This window comes from Vulpes vulpes, chromosome 12, assembly GCF_048418805.1.
Source record: "Vulpes vulpes isolate BD-2025 chromosome 12, VulVul3, whole genome shotgun sequence".
NCBI classification, from domain to species: domain Eukaryota; kingdom Metazoa; phylum Chordata; class Mammalia; order Carnivora; family Canidae; genus Vulpes; species Vulpes vulpes.
Window position 1 is genome coordinate 56,497,906 of NC_132791.1, and position 18,963 is coordinate 56,516,868.

An 18,963-nucleotide genomic window follows, 5' to 3' on the forward strand; every position below is an offset into this window, starting at 1 on the left:
TAAGTATAGAAACTGCACAGGTCCTGCTTTCAAAGAGCTGTCAATCTAGTAGGAAAGATGGATTTTAGCTCAGGGATGCCCATTTCAGGCTTGTAACCTACAAAACTGTGTAAGATAATAAGTTTGTGTTGTGCTGAGCCAGTAGGTCTATGGTAATTTCTTATGGTAGTCATAGGAAGCTGCCTCGGGGGTCAGAAAATTGGTTTCAGCTCTGACAAGACTTCACTGCGGTGGTATTTCATGAGAAACCATGGGCGTGGATGCAGGGGAGGGAAACAGGTGCTGTTAGTTAAATCCTTGCTACTCAAAATCTGGTCCCTTCTGAGCAGCCCCAGTGCAAATTAGCCTTTTATTTGGAAATGCAAAATGTCATGCATCAGTATTTTAAGGAGATCCCCAGGTGAGCTGTACTCATATTAGAAGTTTGAGAAGCACTAGGCTAAAGTTATTAAAAACTATTTTAAAATGTGGAGAAATCTTTGATGCTTCTTTTTTTGACACCCACGTTTGCTGGGGGAAAAAAAATACTCAACCGCACCCACAAAAAGACTGCTGGTTGCTATTTGTTAAGCATGATGAAAGATATAAATATTTCTACTACTTTTAAATAATGAAAAAGCCCTTCAGTAAAATCCACTTACCCCACCTGCAAAGGATTTTCCTTTGAAAATTCCATTTGAGAGATTTTAAATGTCAAAAGTTTTAAAGTTTTATACCTTTAAACAAACATTAGAATTCCTAGCATAGTACCCACAGAGCCATGTTGTGGGGGACAAAATAATTTCATTTACATAATACATTTTCTTTAATTACTTTAATATAAAAGACAGCAATGTTCCATATTTCACATAATATAAAAAAAAGTTTTAAAACTCTCTAATAAGTTTTTAATGAAAATAAATTTATTGAGGGGTAGCAATGACTACAAAATTAATATTACCAAATCATTACTCAAGCCTTTGCATTAACTATAGTATCTGCAGGGTAGGTAGAGAAAATACCAAGTAAGAATATGGACATCTGAAAACTCCATTTTATGCAGCCTGTAACTCTCTGCTGAATCTTGTGCATATTAGAAGACGTATTCAACACTGTTGTAAATACATTCAGCCCAAGTCAAAAATCTTAAAACAGCTCTCCAATAATCATGTAATATTGCAAACCATTCTGTCTGCAAAATTAAAACAAAGAATGGACCCATGAACATTTCTAAGTAAAAGATTCTACTAAAAAAAGAAAAAGAACAGTAACAGAGAATTAGTGGTAACAATTAGAATAAGAAAATTAGCATAATCAAAGATATATAATTACTCAATATAAGTAAGTTTGGTTAGATCAATGCAACTCACTCAAGTGAGTTGACGGCACTGTAAAGGAACGGGAGTAGCATGATCCACAGGCCTGTTTTAAATTCTCACCTAATAATCCTATTTCAATCTACCTATAAAGTAAAAGCACTGAATCCATACAACAACAGATTAACAATACTACAAAAGTCAAACCATTATCACATTTTTTTTCTTTATGCTACACAATTAAAGAAAACTTCACAAGAGTATTCACTTTAAAAAATAATCAGTGGATACAGTATAGACAAAACAGGCACCTCCATTATAATTTTCTTAATAAATAAAAGCACATTAACAACAACAAGAAAAGAAGAAAGAAAGCAGCACCTGAAGCCTTTGACATTTGTAACTAAATGCTGGTACCCAAATGGTCTAACTGGTTATGTTTGACTAAGAGGCGCAAAAAAGGAGCCAAGTTTTGACTTTAACATTTTAATTCTAGCAGAGACAAGAGCTTGTCTGGGCTTACAGTTCTGTCACCTGATGGTGAGTAGTAGCATACCAGTCCTTCAAATGTCCTTATACTTTGGAAAGCAGACCTGACTCTGGAGCACTCGCCTTAATTAAATTCTGAATTTCCTTGAATTTTGGATGGTCTTTATCTGCAACCAGTTGTAGCAGAACAGCTTCACTTGTAGTCACTATGATCCCAGTTCGAGCAAGACGCTTAAAAAAAAAAAAAGGACAAATCAAGAAATGAGCATGACAATAAACACTGTATAACAACAAAAGCTATGGCGGGACACAGTAATTAGTGTCCTCTACTAAAACCATGGTCTTTAGCCATATGATCAAGTGATGGGGACAGGTTTCAAACTAGTCACACCATAAACCCACTATGCTTATTCTCAGTATTAGTAATATGGACTTGGAACAAGCAAAGATGGAGTTAATGTGAATTTTATGTGCCAGAGACAAAGGGAAATCAAGACTATGAATGTAAAACAATATTTAATTTTTTTCTGTCTCCAAACATCTTGCATACAACAATGTATGTCCTTCCCATAAAAAAGAAATGCCTGGTGGTAGAAGAGCCTCATATATGTAAGAATGTGCCCCTGGGCTGATAACAGAACCACCACTGCTGCCACCATCATAAACCTCAGGATCACTAAACAAGAGTATAAAATTTAACGTTTTGCTAGCAGCTCAAAGAATGTCCTTGCCGAAATGCCCCAGTGGAATTGTAGTAAAGAGCCAAGGAGGACAGAAATCTCAAAGGATGGCTCAGTTGGTTGAGTGTCTGCCTTTGGCTCAGGTCGTGATCCCAGAGCCCAGGGATCGAGTCCCACATCGGGCTCCCCGCAGGGAGCCTGCTTCTCCCTCTGTGTGTGTCTGCCTCTATCTCTCATGAATAAATAAATAAAATCTTAAAAAAAAAAAATCTCAAGGAGGGAAGGAGGAAAAGAGAAAGGCAAAGAAGACAAAGTCAAGACCAAGTGAGAGGAGTGGAGAAGGGAATAGGAGAGAATTCTGGAGTGGAGATATATTTTCTGGATGTCTTTATTATCAAAGAAAACTGGCTGACTGCTGTCCCAAGAACCACCTACTGTAAGAACCACGGAAGACAGTTGGTTAGAAACAATTCCTACAAAGGTCAGAGGTAAAGACCCAGATCAGTCACTCCTCATAGAGAAGGAGTCAGGAGAGGAGCCAGGATATCCTCAGACAGTGAAGGTCAAGCCCTCAGCCGCATGCAGGTGCACAGGGGCCTGACCCTTCCACAGGCAGCGCAAACTCTTCCTTTTTGCCAGAAAGGAGGCAAAAGGGAGAAGCCACAGCCTACTTCTCAGAAAGCCAGCTCAGACCTGGACAGCCCATGCAGATGAGCATGCCGAGCAGCTGAGCAGCACACTCAAGAAAAGACAAAAAAGAATTACGTAGGGAAGAGGAAGGAAAGAAGCAAGCGTGCTAGTACCAGTTATGGTGGGACAAATACCCAACAGTGAGTTTTTTAAAGACTTTGGGAAACTAAATTCCTCCTCCTTTAGGTCCACTTCTGACTATCCTGTAAAAACCCTTAGAGATCTCCAGGACTGGGGCAGGGCCGGCTTCTCAGAGAGGAGCCGGGACAAACCTAAGAGGAGATGCCGGTGAGCCAGGTCAGTGTCTTCAAATGCCGCCTGCACCCTCAGCAGCGGCAAGCCCTGCGGGGCCTTTATCACCGCACCTGGTCCAACCAGGGGACGTTCGGTAACTCACTCTGAGTCTTAGTCACACACCTGCAGTCTGTGAAAGCGCTCTGTACAGGCAAGAGTGCCACCAGAGGTCAGTTCCCGCTCATCTCGCTAGCTCCTCAGCAAGGCAGGAAGGGCAGAGAACTGTTCTTTGGTTTGAGGAAGAAATCAGACAACCCCTGAAAAAAACAGCTTTCCCAAGGGCTTCGCTGACCCTCGGTGCTGCAGAGTCGGGTCACCCTGGCAGAAGCAGGCTATATGCCTGAGGCACAGAAATACACCTTCGTCAACGGACACCCACACAGTATTATGTACCTTCAAGATGGAAGGATGGCCACGACTGACTGGATTCCAAACAAACAAACAAAAATCAAGCCAAGAATGTATGGTAGCGGAAGGCGTGGCTCAGCAACAGGCAAAGTTTTTAGAAGAGACTCCCAGGCCTTCCTGCAGGCCTGCCTGCCCCACACTGATAGGAGCCTGAGCAGAAAGAAAAAGAGGCATCTTCTGCACACACGGTAGGTTTGTACACACCAACCGTTGCTAAGAGGACTCCCACAGTCCTGGTCCCAAACTCTTTCCTGGATGAAAACGGGGCGGAAGCTCCAAACTGTGGCTTGTTAACACACACAGGTCTTCACTGGCTTCCAAAATTCATCCCCTACGCTGACAAAACCACTCCAACAAGGCCGAAAGAAAAGTTTTATTCTGACCCACACACTCAAAATGCAAGGGCACAAAGCCATGGCAGCTTCAGAGAGGGCAGGGGGAGGGGGAACTAAACCCAGTAAATTTCCAACCAAAGTAAACAACCCCGCGTGCAAGGCCAAGGGTATCAAGTTCCAGAGAGGGTTTCATCTGTTTTATTCTGCATTTCCTCTACAATTATTAGTTGAAAGAAACAATGCCTGACAAATGGTCAGTGCTCAAAATATTCTGTTGAAGAAAGCACACACTACAAACCCTGGCACAGACGTTTCAGTAACAGTAACTATAAATCTTATTAGTGTAATAATCTCAACAGGCAGTATGGGTAGTCTCAGGAATTCCTTAAGTACTTGTGTTCCAAAGGAACAGAGAAGGGGAGCTGGTCGGGTTGCTCTTTAATTTTCACAGTCCTACAGTTAAAGGAGAAAAACTAACATTTCTCCTAATAAATTAGGTACAAACTACAACACCTCCATATAAAATTAAGACTAAGAAAAAAATGTGAAATGTGGCCTGCCTCCCCCATCATCACCTGACCTGTTTTTGTTTTTGTTTTTTTTTTAACTTTTCAACCTCCACTCTTGAGCCCAAGGAAATGCTGGTTTGCTGTGCTTCTTCTTAAGTCACCCGGACCATATGCTCCTGAGAACTTCTCAAGACTGGTCCCTGCCAGGTGTTAGGAGCTGATATAATGCTTCTATATTTCAAATAAGACTAACCTTATGGACACAGCAACAAACAATCATCACAATAAAAATGAATGCCACACTGGGGTGACTGGGTGATGGGCGCTGAGGGGGGCACTTGACGGGATGAGCGCTGGGTGTTATACTACGTGTTGGCAAATCGAACTTTTTATGTATATATATATATTTTTTTTTTTTTTTAAAGAAAATGAATGAAGCAGCTAACATTTGAGTGTTTACTGTGTCAGATGCCACCCTAAGTGCCGTCAACACATTACCTCATTTAATCCTCACCAAATCCTCCCATGTCGTGGCTTTTCCACTTTCCCAGTAAGAAATCTGAGGCACATGTACTAACTAGATAACTTGTCTTTGAACACAGATTTACAAGACACCAGAACTTGCATCCAAACCAGTGTCTGGACTCCTGACCACTGAGATTAGACTACTTCTCAATGAGCTTCAGGTGGTAAATAGGCTGACCACATTTTTATTCCCAGCCTTATAAGACAAAATTGCCAACAATTATAATTTTCTGCAATAAATGCCATAATAAAGACATGTCTCAAAAAAGTATTTGAATGCAGGACAAAAGTCCTAGCAATTTCTTTATAAGCAAAATGTGATGATAATGATGGTGATGACTGGAAGTTTTTAGTTTTCCACTTCTGTGGAAACACTTCAAGTTCTGGACCTTAGCCTTACTAGAGAAGGGATGGCCAACCAGCGCCTTAAAGAAACTGCCTGCTGCCAAGTCCCCACTTCCTTCTGCATCAGCTCTCCTCTATGACTTTTCTCCTTTCTTCCCTTTGGCTCTCTCATTTGCCCTACCTCAACACCCTTGGGAACACTCTGGGCTAAAGAAATGGTTTTGCAATCCAACAGAGAAAGTGGTTCAAAGGCCAGCTTGGGCAGAACACTGGAGGATCTCAACAACAACAAAATTTGTTTCCCATTCTCAATAAAAATGAGTTAAAACACTTCCCAACTCAACCCACATGGACATTACTCTAAAATTACTACAGAACTAGAATTAAACATGAGAAAGAGAACCATCTGCAACATGGAATGACTGTTTCAAAGGATTATACAGTAGTCTGCTTTTCAACAGTCTTGAAAGAGAAAATGCTTATGAAAGAGTACTGTTAGGCAACACTGGCAAAACATCTCTGATTCCCTAACTATGAACCACCCTGATCTTCTGGGGCAGATGGCCAAGAAACACTATGTGTGAGTGGTGTCCAGAGGCATTGATATACCTCCTATGCCCAGAACTCAAGTCTAAGGAAACCTAATAGAGGCTGAAACAAGTTTAGGCCCACCACGCCCTAGGGCTGGGCTGATTTAAATCTAGGTGGGCTTTTCTAATTTGCAAATCTCTCAGACTAAGCTTACTAGCTTACTAGAATACCTCTTAGAAGTTCCTATTACTAGAATACCTTTTAGAAGCTCGTATGTCAAACTATAGCAATGCTATGAGGAAAGATATTCAAGAGCTTTTGGTGTCACCGGAGATCTAGATCTAAGGAGTAAGGAGACAGAAGATATAAAACAGAATATAGTGGCAAGATCTCAAAGGTCAGTCAGCACAACCTCACGACTCCGAAAGTTGATGAGTCCAATAGCATCAGACGCAGCTCAAACTGAAGATGTAAATCTTTGACTGCTATGAAGTATTCATTGTTCTTCAAATTAATTCGGAGAAGTTGATAAATTATTTCTTTTCAAGCAGGACAATTACCTCAAGAGCAAACATCCGGTCCATCATGCTTCTCGATGAGGTGGCATCAGCAACAATATGAACCTCAATACCTCGGCCAACTAGCTCCAAAGCTGTTTGTTGGATGCACACATGAGTCTAGTAGGAAAATTAAAAATCCTATGTAACAATGCAGTGACGCAATTTATAAACGTGTAACAACATGATAACGTGATAAAGCAGAAAAAGTACTAGAGTTCTTAAGAGACCTTGTCCTATACCTAGTTTTGCCTCTAACTTGCTAGGTGATCTTGAAAATAAAGTGTCTTAAGCTTTCGTTTCCTCATGTGAAGTCAGGAGTTGGATTACATCAAGCTTCCTCATCCTAAGATCCTTAAACAACTTCTCAGAGCTCTTGTGGATCTTTTTTTTTTTTAAGATTTTCATCTGTCATCTGGATGACCTTCATATGGCTAACTACTACCACGCCGTTCTGATGACACTCGTGGTTAGGTTTATTTCTGAACTCACTGAACTCACTCTGAGTGCCTAACAAAGAATGAGTCAGCAATATTGCAGACTGAGAAACAAGTAGAAAAACTAAGTTGGTACGAGATACCCAGTAGGAAAGGTAGGCCAAGTTAAAAATAATACGTGACAAAGGCAAAAAATATCCAGTATACAGCACAAGCAGATGTATTATATATATATTCCATCTTAGTAGGTACTAACTTGTAACAATTCATTAGCAGAAAATATTGAGCAAAACTATGCCCCAACAACAGCTTCTTTATACAAGCAATGAATAATTACATTTCAATACCAGGATGCCAACCTTATGTGCACATGATGAGTGAACTTTGGAGAATTATCAACTGACGTGTCATTAAAACTGGCACTGCAGGACTGTTCAAAGATGATTTTGATTAGGCATGAGGTCTGATAATGATGAATCAGCAAAAAAAAAGTGCCAAAGTCAACAACAATATTTGGCATGACATATTTCTATAAAGTCTTCCTCTATATTGTCATTATTGAAGCCAAAATACAAAAATACTTCACACACATCTAAACCTAAGGCTGCATCTTTCTACTCTTAAAATCAACTATATAAAAACAGCCATTAACACATCATAGGTATATTAATACTTTTGGATTTCATTGGTTTTATAGTTTTTTTCATAATCTTTAAATCTTTATATCTGACTCAACAGTTGTTTAAATACTATGAATAAATACATATGTTCTGTTCATACATATGCAAAAAAAAAAACAGATCAAACAATCAGTCATTTTTATCAGCATTAGGAATCTGTAAGTATTTTTTCCTTTAAAAGGTACATGATTCAGGCATAAAGGCCAATGAACTACACAACTTCTAAAGTTCTTCTACAGCAAAAATACGACCAAGGTGAAATCATACAACACAAATAAAAATACAGCCTCTGATGAAAATGTGCCCCAAAAGTAGTAGAGTAGTTAAAAGCAAAGGCCCAAGAACCAACCAACCTAGATTCAAATCCAACTCCATCCCTTAACCAGCTACATGAACCTAAGCAAATTTGTATAGCATCTATGTTTTAGTTTCCTCATCTTTAACAATGGGGGAGAAAAAAGTACTAAATTGGCTCAGAAAGTTACTGGGAATGTTGAATGAATGGATACAGACCATTGCCATGCAAACAGTCAACATTTAATAAAGGGTGGATGTTTTTCATCATTACTAGCCTAATCTGTAAAATCGCACTGTCAAAGTACCAGGTTTTCCACAAATGATATTGTATCCCACATATAACAAATGGCACTTACTTCTACTCCAAATAACACAACACTCCTGACTCCAGGAATCTCGGCTAATGCTGCTTCTACTTCTGGTATTACCATTGAAAACTTGGTCTTAGGAAGTACCAGTTTTACACCTGTTAAATCAATTTCTTGAACAGTGCTTCCAAGACCTTTCGGGTACTGTTCTGTTACAATAACTGGAATTCCTAACATTCGAGCCCCTTGTAACTGGAAGAAACAAATAAACAAAAAACAAAGATAATTAGCAATATACATATTTTTTTGTGTGTGTGTATATATGTGTATATATATATACACACACACACACACACACATAAATGCATTATCATGCTTCAGGGAATTGGAAAAAATAAACACGCAAACATACCAATCTTTGTCCCACACTAATAATATCGCCAAAATATTTGATGGCTGGTCTGAATCGTTCCTGCATATCACAGCAGAAAAACACAGTGCTTGAAGGCGTAAGATTTCCCAGGGTGGTGAGCTGAGGAAAAAAAAGAAAAAAGAATGATTTCACACTCGTTATACAACAACATTTATTTTCAGTGGAGGTCAATAAAGGAGAAAAGTGTTCCTACTGTTTGACCCAGTAAGTCAATTTCTACAACTATTATCCAAAAGAAGTGATCCAAATTACAAAAAGAAAAAAAATTATCCACAAAGATGCCGACTGATTGCTTTTAATAGTGAAAATTAGAAATAAACCAAGAACCAATAATACAGAAATGACTCCACAAATTTTAACACATTCCCAGGATAAAACATTTTTAGAGAATTAGAATAACAAGCAAATAAGTTTTCAAAATATTTGAACCATCTATAAAGAAATGCTTATGATCTAATTTTAAAAAGAGAGCACAATTCAATAGTATCTCAATCATGTAAAAATATAAACAGAAGGTAAAAGCAAATACGTGAAAGTATTAACAAGTAGTTAGACAGCTGTGAGTCCTGGTAATATTTTCTCTTTATACTTTATACTTTTCTTACCTTCTCCAAATGCTATTTTAAAACCCTTCCCAAATGTCATTTAAAAATATGCATTGCTTTTATAATTAGAAAAAAATGTTATGATAGTAAACAACTTAAGTTTGATGAACAGAAACCAATCAAGAATTGCTGCTGTCATCAAGACAGAAATATTAAGATGCTGTTCTCAGGAATAACATCTCAGAGTACAAAAAAGAAGTGCAATGAAATGATGCCAAGCACATCACCAGTGTTCAACGGACAGACCTAAATTTGACATCTGCATTCTTAAACATATTCATCACAATTAGGAAAATAAATGAATTAAGGTTAAAAAAAACAGGTATTAGGGCAGCCCGGGTGTCTCAGCAGTTTAGCACTGCCCTCAGCCCAGGGCCTGATCCTGGAGACCCGGGATCAAGTCCCGGGTCGGGCTCCCTGCATGGAGCCTGCTTCTGTCTCTGCCCCACCCCCTCCACTCCCCTCTGTGTGTCTCTCATGAATAAATAAATAAAATCTTAAAAAAAAAAAAAAACAGGTATTAGATTACCCAGCTTTACATTAATTCCATCGTTGGTCTACTCTAACAACTTGAGCCCAGGATGGATCTACAAAAGAATGAAAACCACTGGTGAATGTTAAAAATTTAATGTCATTCATGGATTCTTAAAGGTCCATAACGCTTTTCTTCCTACCTTCTCAAATTTCAGAAAGCACTGTAAAGGAAGCAGTCTCGTCCTAAAGAACCCATTCCCTCCTATTACTAACCAGTCCTTAGATTCCCCCCTCTAATTATGCTGTTTTGCCCTAAATCCACCCATGGATAATAGCTGTTAATAACTTTCTAGAAAAAACTGTGTCCCAGTTATATGGTGGTGGCTTCCCCCCACCAGCCTGGCCCAAGACCTTCCCTACAGACCCTACCACTGCACAGGTTGTACTCTCAGGAAACAATTACCACAGGAATTAAGTGAATCATTAAAAAGACTCTTTTATCCTTCTAGTGAGTTTGTACTTCATTAGCGATGTGGTCTGAGGAACTCTGGCATCAGTTTCCCTTTGGTGTTTAGACATGCAACACCAAGTTCATGGCAGAATGGGAGTGCCATTTGTAATTCTAACACTATGTACAGAGTTTTCCTATTTTGCCAACAAAGTATGGTTAAAATAAATATTCAAGCATCTTAAATTCCATAGTCTATCTTTAACTGTTTGCTTCCTTAAATGTTTAATATAAGTATCATTTTCCGAAGCAGTATGATGTATATATAAGTAATTAGGACACAATTTTAAAAACCAATCACTCTTTATGACTATGTATTTTAAATTCTCAGGAAAAATTAAATTCTGGATCAAAGCGTTCAAAGTCGAAATGGGTCCCTAGTCACCCACAACATGTTTAGGGCACATGAGAAAATGCAGTTTACCTGCAACTGGTCTGTTTGAAACGATAGCAATGCAAGTCGGCCATTCTCACCATTCCAGGGCAGAGAAAGCAGTAAGCAGGCAAAGTAAACTGGGAGGGGCCTAAGTGTGCTGGATGGCCTCACATTACCACACTCAGAGCTCAGAACTGCTATATCTCCAGCTTGCAGATCTCGTCTCAGATAACAGCAGGCTCTGTAGTATGTATTCCTAACAAGTTTAGTCGTCCAGACTAAATTCACAGAAGGTCATAAAGAGCAAATCAGAAAGGAAGCTGCTGGAGATAGGTAAACTGGTATCAGCAAGAAATGATAGATGATAGAGAAGAGACTCAAAATGCAATAAAAGCAGATCAGGTCAAAACTCAACTAGTTCCACTATCTAGACTTCTACTGGAGGAGTGTGTGTGTGTGTGTGTGTGTGTGTGTATAGATATGATATATATATCATATATATATGTATATAACATATATGTTATATATACATATTTATAACTTAGAAATTGAGACAATATCACTTTACCACACTCACTAAGAAAATGTTAAATTATATGATACTTCAGGACCACCAATATTAAAATGATCAAAATATTCAATATTGAGTAAAGGAATAAAGTCTTACCTACCCAGAAATTCTAAATATTGAGAGTTGTCATCTCCTGGGTTTTCTGTTACCTGGTGCTTCCTACCTCCTTTCAGCTATGAGGTCTCCTGCTCTGGGCAGGGGGTCACATAAGACCCATGTCATAGTAGACACAGACTGAGAACATCAGAAAATGCAGCCATTAAATCCTCACCACCTTGCAAAACTCTTCCAGTTATAGGAACTCTAACAGAGAAAAACCAGAGAGATAATGTGGGAAGGCATGTTTTTGTGCAGAGATGACTGGTTATAATTTAGTGAATCAAAAATGTCCAGAGAGCCTCCTCTCAGTAAGTCAGACTTTAATGCCCTTGGATGTGGCCTGCACTAAGTAATTTGCTTCCTCAAAGCAGAATACAGAGGGGTAGCATGACTTTATGGAAAAACCTGACAGACACTGCCTCTGTCAGGTGATCAAAACTGAGATAATCATTGAAGTCATGCTGATAGCATGTTAGTCTTGAAAAAAGGTGATGAGAACAACCTGCACGATGTGCCTCTCAAAATCCCACGACCCCATTTTAAGCATGAGAAAAACATCAGATAAACCAAAACTGAGGTACATTCTACCAAAATATCTGACGAATACTGAAAACTGTCAATGTCACCAAAAACAATACAAGTCTGAAAAACTTGTCATTGCCCAGGGGAGCCGAGGAAGACGTGACAACTAAACATAATTAGTATTCAAGAATGGATTGTGGAAGAGAAAAATGGCATTCAGGAAAAACTAGTGAAATCTGAATAAAGTATAGAGCTCAGAGCATCACTATGTACCCATGTTGGTTCCTTGGCTGTGACAAGCACTGTGCCCAGCAATGTAAGATGTTAACCAGTTGGGGGGAGGAGGGGGTAACTAGATCCAAGCATGCAGGGATTCTCTGAGCTATCTCTGCAACTCTCCTATAAGTCTAACACTACTCTAAAATTAAAAGCTTATTTAAAAAAAAAAGAGAGAGAGAGAGAGAGATCCCTATGCTATGGTAGCTGGCGGGGAAATGTGCGACCGTATGAATAACCTGCATAATTGATGAGCCAGAAAGGAAGCTTTGAGGCTACAATAAAAAAGAGAAAAAACAAAAACAAAATAAAACAAAAAAAACAACCGTGAAAAACTCTCACCATGCCCAATCAACCCTCCAAATCCACATGAATTCAAGTAAGTTGTTGCTAAATTACACACTGACTCTAAAATCTGGAGACTTCTTAATTTGACTCATGAATTTCTCCTAGACCAAAACCTTGTAGATAACTAAAAATGTTGTTCAGACACACGCTTTCACTGTAGGATAGCAAATAAAAAGTGGACTTGACCAAATGCCGTCACAAGTAAAATACAGCAATTACAAATCAATGCATATTCAAGAGGCATGAAAAAAATCACATATAAAAATGTGTGTAAACATACACACTGTCGTATATCTGTATGTCTACAAATATCTCTATACATACACACATATTCAAACCTATTTCAATGAATATTTAGATACAAAAAACTGATCAGAGCCAATAGCTTCCTCAAGCGAGAGTTCCAGAGACCAATTTCAGGTATAAATTGTCTGCTTTCTTAAGAAATGCCACAGCTGGAATGTGACCTTCACAGTCAAAAGACTTCATCCCCAAGTCCGCTCTCCACTACCACGTGGTTTCTGACCATTTTCTAACAATGGCTGTACATCTGCAGGGAAACTATCCCTCCTCTGCTAAGTGTCCCTGGTTCCTCGGGACAGGCACATACAGGGAGGCTTGCCTAGTGATGGCCCTTGCATCAGTTCTGTTCTTCCATAAAAGCAATTCATGGTGAGTGTTATAGGTTGAATTGCATCCCTCAAAATTCATATGTTGAGGGGCACCTGGGTGGCTCAGTGGTTGAAGTCGTGATCCCAGGGTCCTGATATCGAGCCCCGCGCTGGACTCCCTGCATGAAGCCTGCTTCTCCCTCTGCCTGTGCCTCCGCCTCTCTGTGTCTCTCATGAATAAATAAATAAAATCTTAAAAAAAAAAAAATTTCATATGTTGAATTCCTAACCCCCAGCACCTAAGAAAGTGACCTTATTTGGAAATAGAAGCATTGAAAAATAATTAGTCAGGATGAGGTCATATTGGAGCAGGGTGAATGTCTAAACCAACAAGACTAACATCCTTATAAAAAATGGAAATTTAGACAGAGAAAGCCTTGGGAACACAAAAACAGTGATTAAGGTGATGGTCTATAAGCCAAGCAATGCCAAAGATTGCCAGCAAACCACCAAAAGCCAGGAAAGAAACATGGAAGAGATTCTCCTTCAGAGTCAACCCTGATGGCTAGCCTCCCAAACTGTGTGGAAATAGACTTCTATTGTATAAGCCACTCAGTTTGTGCTAGTTATAGCAGCCTTCTAGTATAAACTACTACAGTGAGTAAACCGTGTATTTTTGGGAATGATGAAGGTTTGGAATTGTAATTGTGTTCAAAACCGTGGTAGTCTAGTGTAGTCACAAGATAGGCACGATGTGCTCAGGAGAGAGTCCAGAGGGGCTACGGGATATCATGATTTCACTCGGAAGTGTTTGCAAGGAAATGTCGCTATCACAGCTATAGTAAGGCCTTGCTCCAACCCAGACTCCCTTAAAACAATTTTATGATGCAACTCCCCCGGGGGGTTACGAGACTCCCTACACAGCAGAACTGTGGGCCTTAGAATCTTGAGACCAAATTTCAATTTCACTAAATTCAATTACATAAAATCAGACAAATCATTAACATTTTCAAACAGCACTTTCTAATCTGTAAGAAAGCAACAAAACAGTTTCTACCTCAGAGGACTACTTCAAGGATTCAACGAGCTTCATGTCATCAATCAATAAATTCATAGTTCCCACTCTCAAACATAGCTTATTTACAGGTAGCCTCCACAAGGGGTAAAAAGCATACAATGCTTTGGGCAGTAATCCAAAATCTTAAATGCTAAATTTTTTTGAAGTGACATACACACAATCCCACTGAACCAACTGGGGAAAGACAGACCGTATCCCTCTAGATCCAGCTGTTTCCTCTCAGGGCCCTGACACTGTTCACCTCCCAGAGATCTGTCCCGCCTGCTTCTCTATTCTGTTTCTGAGCATTATTATCTATCTACTCCGCCTACGTGCTCCCACAGTAAAGGTTTCATAATCAGAAATCACCACCTTCAAACCAGCAAGCCCAAGGGAGTACAGATTTCCTTTCCTTCTTTCCAAGCCCTGTCTTCTCTCCTGTTCCACCATGAACTCTGGGGTCTCTTCTAGCTAGAAAATGTCCATGCCTTCTGTTAAAAATAATAATAGTAGTAATAAACCTCCAAGAAAGTGAAAGCTGGAGCCAAATCCCTTCCCAATTAACCATCTCAGGAAAGGTCAAAATAACCTTCCCAGGGAAGCCCTTATCTTCGGCCCACACAAAGCTGCCAGAGCCTTCCCTCCTACATACAGAGGCAAAATGGTCTCACTGGCATCCTCCTCATGTCCACTTCTTCCTCTCTCCTGTCTGGGCTCTGCCTTCCATGGTAACAAGCTGGAAAATACACTGGTGATGGTATGGTATCAAATGTACAGGAGTTTCCAGGCTTGACTGCTTCCATTAAACTTGGGAAATACCTCTGGAAAAATTAAAACTCGTAAGTTATAAAAATGACCTAAATTCCCACCATTTAATCCTCTCATTTACATTTCTTCCTCTGCGTCTCAAAATGCCTCAGACTTAGAGCATTCTGACAAAGCAGACGACACAAACCACACTGGAAAGAAACATAAGCTGTCTTCAGCTACCTGAGCTGTCAGCAGACACTTGGTCACTGTGACAGATTATTTCAGAGAAGACACTCAAAAGTCCAATGTTGACAACGTGGGTCTCAAAGATCATCCCCATAGAAGAACCGTTAACCAACCATGGGTGGGTGCAGACAGTACGGCTCAAGCAACAACGGTATTTTATAAGGTCAGAGCAGCAGCAGTCAGGATAAGCATGAAAGCAAAGTCACTCCCCTATATTCTAGAATATACAGTATGTGAGCCAGACCCCTAGAGGCTCTAAAGTCTATGTTCAAGGAAACAACAAGTTACATTATTTAAACAGTGAACTACATGTAGGCAAACTTATGCTCTCTGTCCCCACCTCTGGGAGAAAGGGCCTTATCAGGCTCCAGCAGCAGGGCCTCAATGATGGGCCATCTTGAATCTTCCTAAGGGACAGGCATTGATTCCAAAGAACAATGAACACCAGGCAAAACAAATAATATTACAAGCTCAAGTTTGTGGCCTGTTCTCTATTCTGCTTGACATTTTCATTAAGCATAAAAAGAGAAGACGAAGGCTATAGTCAGCTATCAGTCAGGACCCTCACAAACTCTGATGGCTCCACCATTACCAGGGAATCTTGGGCAATCTGCCGTATGTTCTGCTCTTTTGCAAAATGATACCTTATGTTATCAGGTAAGGAACAAGAATGGGGTCTCATCCTTGTTTGTATTCATGGTGTCAGGCACTTAAGGCTGTCACTCAAATGTTTGTGTGATGAACTCTATGATCTCATTTAGCCATAAAATGTCCATGTCCCCAGGGTTAAAACAGTTAAGTTCCAAAAGAATGTAATAAAAGGTTCATGAAAAGAATTATCTTCCCTTTCACTTCTGAGTATATACACACATAAATACACATATGTGTGTCTACATATATATATAAATATATATATGACAATATGAGAATACGGCTAGAGGAGGCACCCAGCTGAAGAAGTCAAAGCATTATGATTACTAGAAAGACAGACTATAAAAGAAAAATATTATTAAAAACCTTAAAATAGGGGCAGCCTGGGTGGCTCAGCAGTTTAGCATCTGCCTCCAGCCCAGGGCCTGATCCTGGAGTCCCGGGATCGAGTCCCACGTCGGGCTCCCTGCATGGAGCCTGCTTCTCCCTCTGCCTGTGTCTCTGCCTCTCTCTCTCTCTCTCTCTCTCTCTCTGTGTCTCTCATGAATAAATAAGTAAAATCTTTAAAAAAAAAAAAAAACAAAACCTTAAAATACATGAAGTATTATATAACAGATGCTTAAGAACTCTTGGGCTGTTTAGTGAGATATAAATAACCTTTTTAAAAAGATGGAACAAGGTTGTGTTATTGTGATTATTATTTTAAACATCACCACCAAAAAAATGACGTTACGTCCTATACCAAGCAACGTATTTCAAAAGCCACAAGTGACTGGAATTATAAAATGCCTTTTGAGAATGTATAGGATATTTCAGGTATAGTCATACACATTATGAATTTCTAGAATGTTCCGTTAAAAAGAGCTGTCAGACCTGGGCCTCGAATTTTTCAAAATAAAAAATCTGATCCTGGGGGGAAAAACCGACTTACTGACGTGGGGTAGAGGGGTCACTAGTCTGGCCAAACATCTTATTATGTAAGGGCCCACCCTCCCTCCCAACCAATATACAAAACACATCACAAACAAGCCTGCACCCTCAGTTCAGCTCCAGGCCTCCTCAGTTAAGAATCTGGATTCTGGCCTTTATTAATGGATTTGTCAAAGGAGCATCCATCTTCTTGAGTATTTTGGCAACAATAACCTAAATACACTGACAAGGAAGGCTGCAGAGAGGTGTCAGCCACGAAAACTCTTAAACACATAAAAAGGGGGAGGTGAGAACCACAATTCTCACAATCCTCTGTGTGGATAGCAGGGCAAATTCAGGGGGATCTGAGATCATCCCTTTAGGATCCCCCCAGGGGTAAACGGCAGAATCTCAGAGCCTTTGTCCCCTGAACACAGGAAATTTATCCAGGTACAAGTACCTGCTTTAGAAGCTTCTGGCATGGGTGCTGGGGTGATAAGAAACAAGACCAATTCTGCAGCTAGCTGACAACAGCTAGGGAAAAAAAGAAAAAAAAGGGAATAATCTTAAGAATGACACTTGGAAAAAAAGCGGGGGGGGGGGGGGGGATGACACCTGAATATTAAAACGCCTTCTAAGTCTGAATCCCACATTTCAGTTCAGTCTTCCGAAGAAATGGCTTATCAGTTTCTCAATTAAAACAAAACAAAAAAAAACGATGAACAGTGTAGTACCTAAATATGTACCTTATGTTCCTTCTTTTCAAAAATAAAACTCCGCCAGCGAAACCTCTGGGCGTAAAGGGGACAGGAGGCAGGCCGGCACAGTTAGGGCTGCGTGACTTCAAAAATACGTAGAGTTAAAAAGCTAGAAAATAATCCTCAGGTGTAACAACTTTCTCAGCCAGCACCACCGAAAAACCGTGGTCGGGCCAAAGTTGGGTAATTAATAAGGTCTTCCGGCCTGGAGTCGAAGGACTTTCTCGGCGCCGGCGACCAGGTCAGCCTCCAGCGGCTCAGGAGCCAGCGACCAGGGAGAGGCGACGCGAAGGGCTATTTCGCGTCAGGTTCGGGGAGGCCGAGGCTCAGGGAGCCGAGCGCGGGAAAGGTCGGAGCCCTCAAGTTTGGGTCTCCGCCAGCGGCAGCGCAACTCCCGGGAGCCCGCGCCGAGCCCAAGACGCCGCATCGCCGCCTCAGCCCAGCCGGCTGCACTCCCAACCGACCGCCACGGCGAGCAGCGCCCGGCCCTCAGCCCTCGGGCTCCGCCGGCGGCCGCACGCGCTCCGGCGCACGGGGCGGCGGCGGGCGGCGAGGGCCACGCACGTGGGGGCGTTCTCGCGGCCCGGGCCCCGCGGAGGCCCCCGGCCCCGCCCCCGCCCCCGCCTCGGGGCCAGGCACGCCCCGGCCCGCCCGGTCCCCTCGCCGCGTCGCGCCCCGAGGTCGGCGACCGCCGCGCAGCCCTCGCGAGCCAGCGAGGCGCGCAGGGCCCGGCGCCAGGGCGGCGCGGGGCACCTGAGGAGCGCGGCGGGGGCGGGGCCGGGCGCGCGGGGACCGGAGCAGCGCGGGGCGCGCGGCCCTCCCGCGGGACCCACCTGGATCTGCAGCGGCACCAGGCGGACCTTGCAGCGCTCGCTCACCGCGAAGCCCTTGGGCAGGTCCACGTACTGGCCCCACTCCTCGGCGAAGAGCTGCACCACGAATTTGCGGTGCATGTCGATCTGGTCGCCGTACAGGCTGAGGAACTTCTGGATGAGCAGCTCGTAGCCCGCGCCGTGCGGCACGGACGAGGGCCGCGCGAACACCGAGAAGCAGAAGAGCACGGGGACCGTGCCCGACGGCGCCCCCGCGCCCGCGCCCGCGCCGCCGCCGCCGCCGCCGGCGAGCGCCGGGACCGCCAGCTCCGCCGCCGCCATGTTCCCCCGAGCGTCTGCCAGCTCCGCGGCCAGCCGGGCGCAGACAGGGCCGGCCGCCGCGGCCCCGCCTCCCCGCGCCGCCCGCCCGCCCGCCCGGGAAGGTGAAGGGGCGGGCCCTGGCGGCCGCGGCTCGCGCGCCCTCCCCGCCCCGCGGAGGGCGGACCGCGGCGGAGGGCCGGGCGGCGGGGCCGGGGCCGGGGCCTGGCTGGGCGGCGGGGCGCGCGTCCGGGGCGTC

The 18,963-nt window shown here is 42.3% G+C and overlaps 1 protein-coding gene across 1 annotated transcript; it reads right to left on the minus strand.

Moving 5' to 3' along the window:
• Positions 1 to 880: 880 nt before the first annotated feature.
• Positions 881 to 18,743, minus strand: ISOC1 (isochorismatase domain containing 1). Its single transcript, XM_025994984.2, has 5 exons — positions 18,408 to 18,743; positions 8,793 to 8,912; positions 8,429 to 8,632; positions 6,662 to 6,778; positions 881 to 2,015 (listed from the first exon to the last, which is right to left on the minus strand). The coding sequence occupies exons 1-5, from the start codon at positions 18,726 to 18,728 to the stop codon at positions 1,869 to 1,871; spliced, it is 909 nt and encodes a 302-aa protein (XP_025850769.2). The 5' UTR covers positions 18,729 to 18,743; the 3' UTR covers positions 881 to 1,868.
• Between the last annotated feature and the right edge of the window lie 220 nt (positions 18,744 to 18,963).

Coding starts and splice junctions, on each gene's coding strand:
- ISOC1 (XM_025994984.2), bottom strand. CDS start 18,728: ATGGCGGCGGCGGAGCTGGCGGTCCCGGCGCTCGCCGGCGGCGGCGGC. Junction 8,633..8,792: donor TTAGTGTGGGACAAAGATTG/GTATGTTTGCGT, acceptor TGTTTCTTCCAG/TTACAAGGGGCTCGAATGTT. Junction 6,779..8,428: donor TTGTGTTATTTGGAGTAGAA/GTAAGTGCCATT, acceptor TTTTCCTACTAG/ACTCATGTGTGCATCCAACA.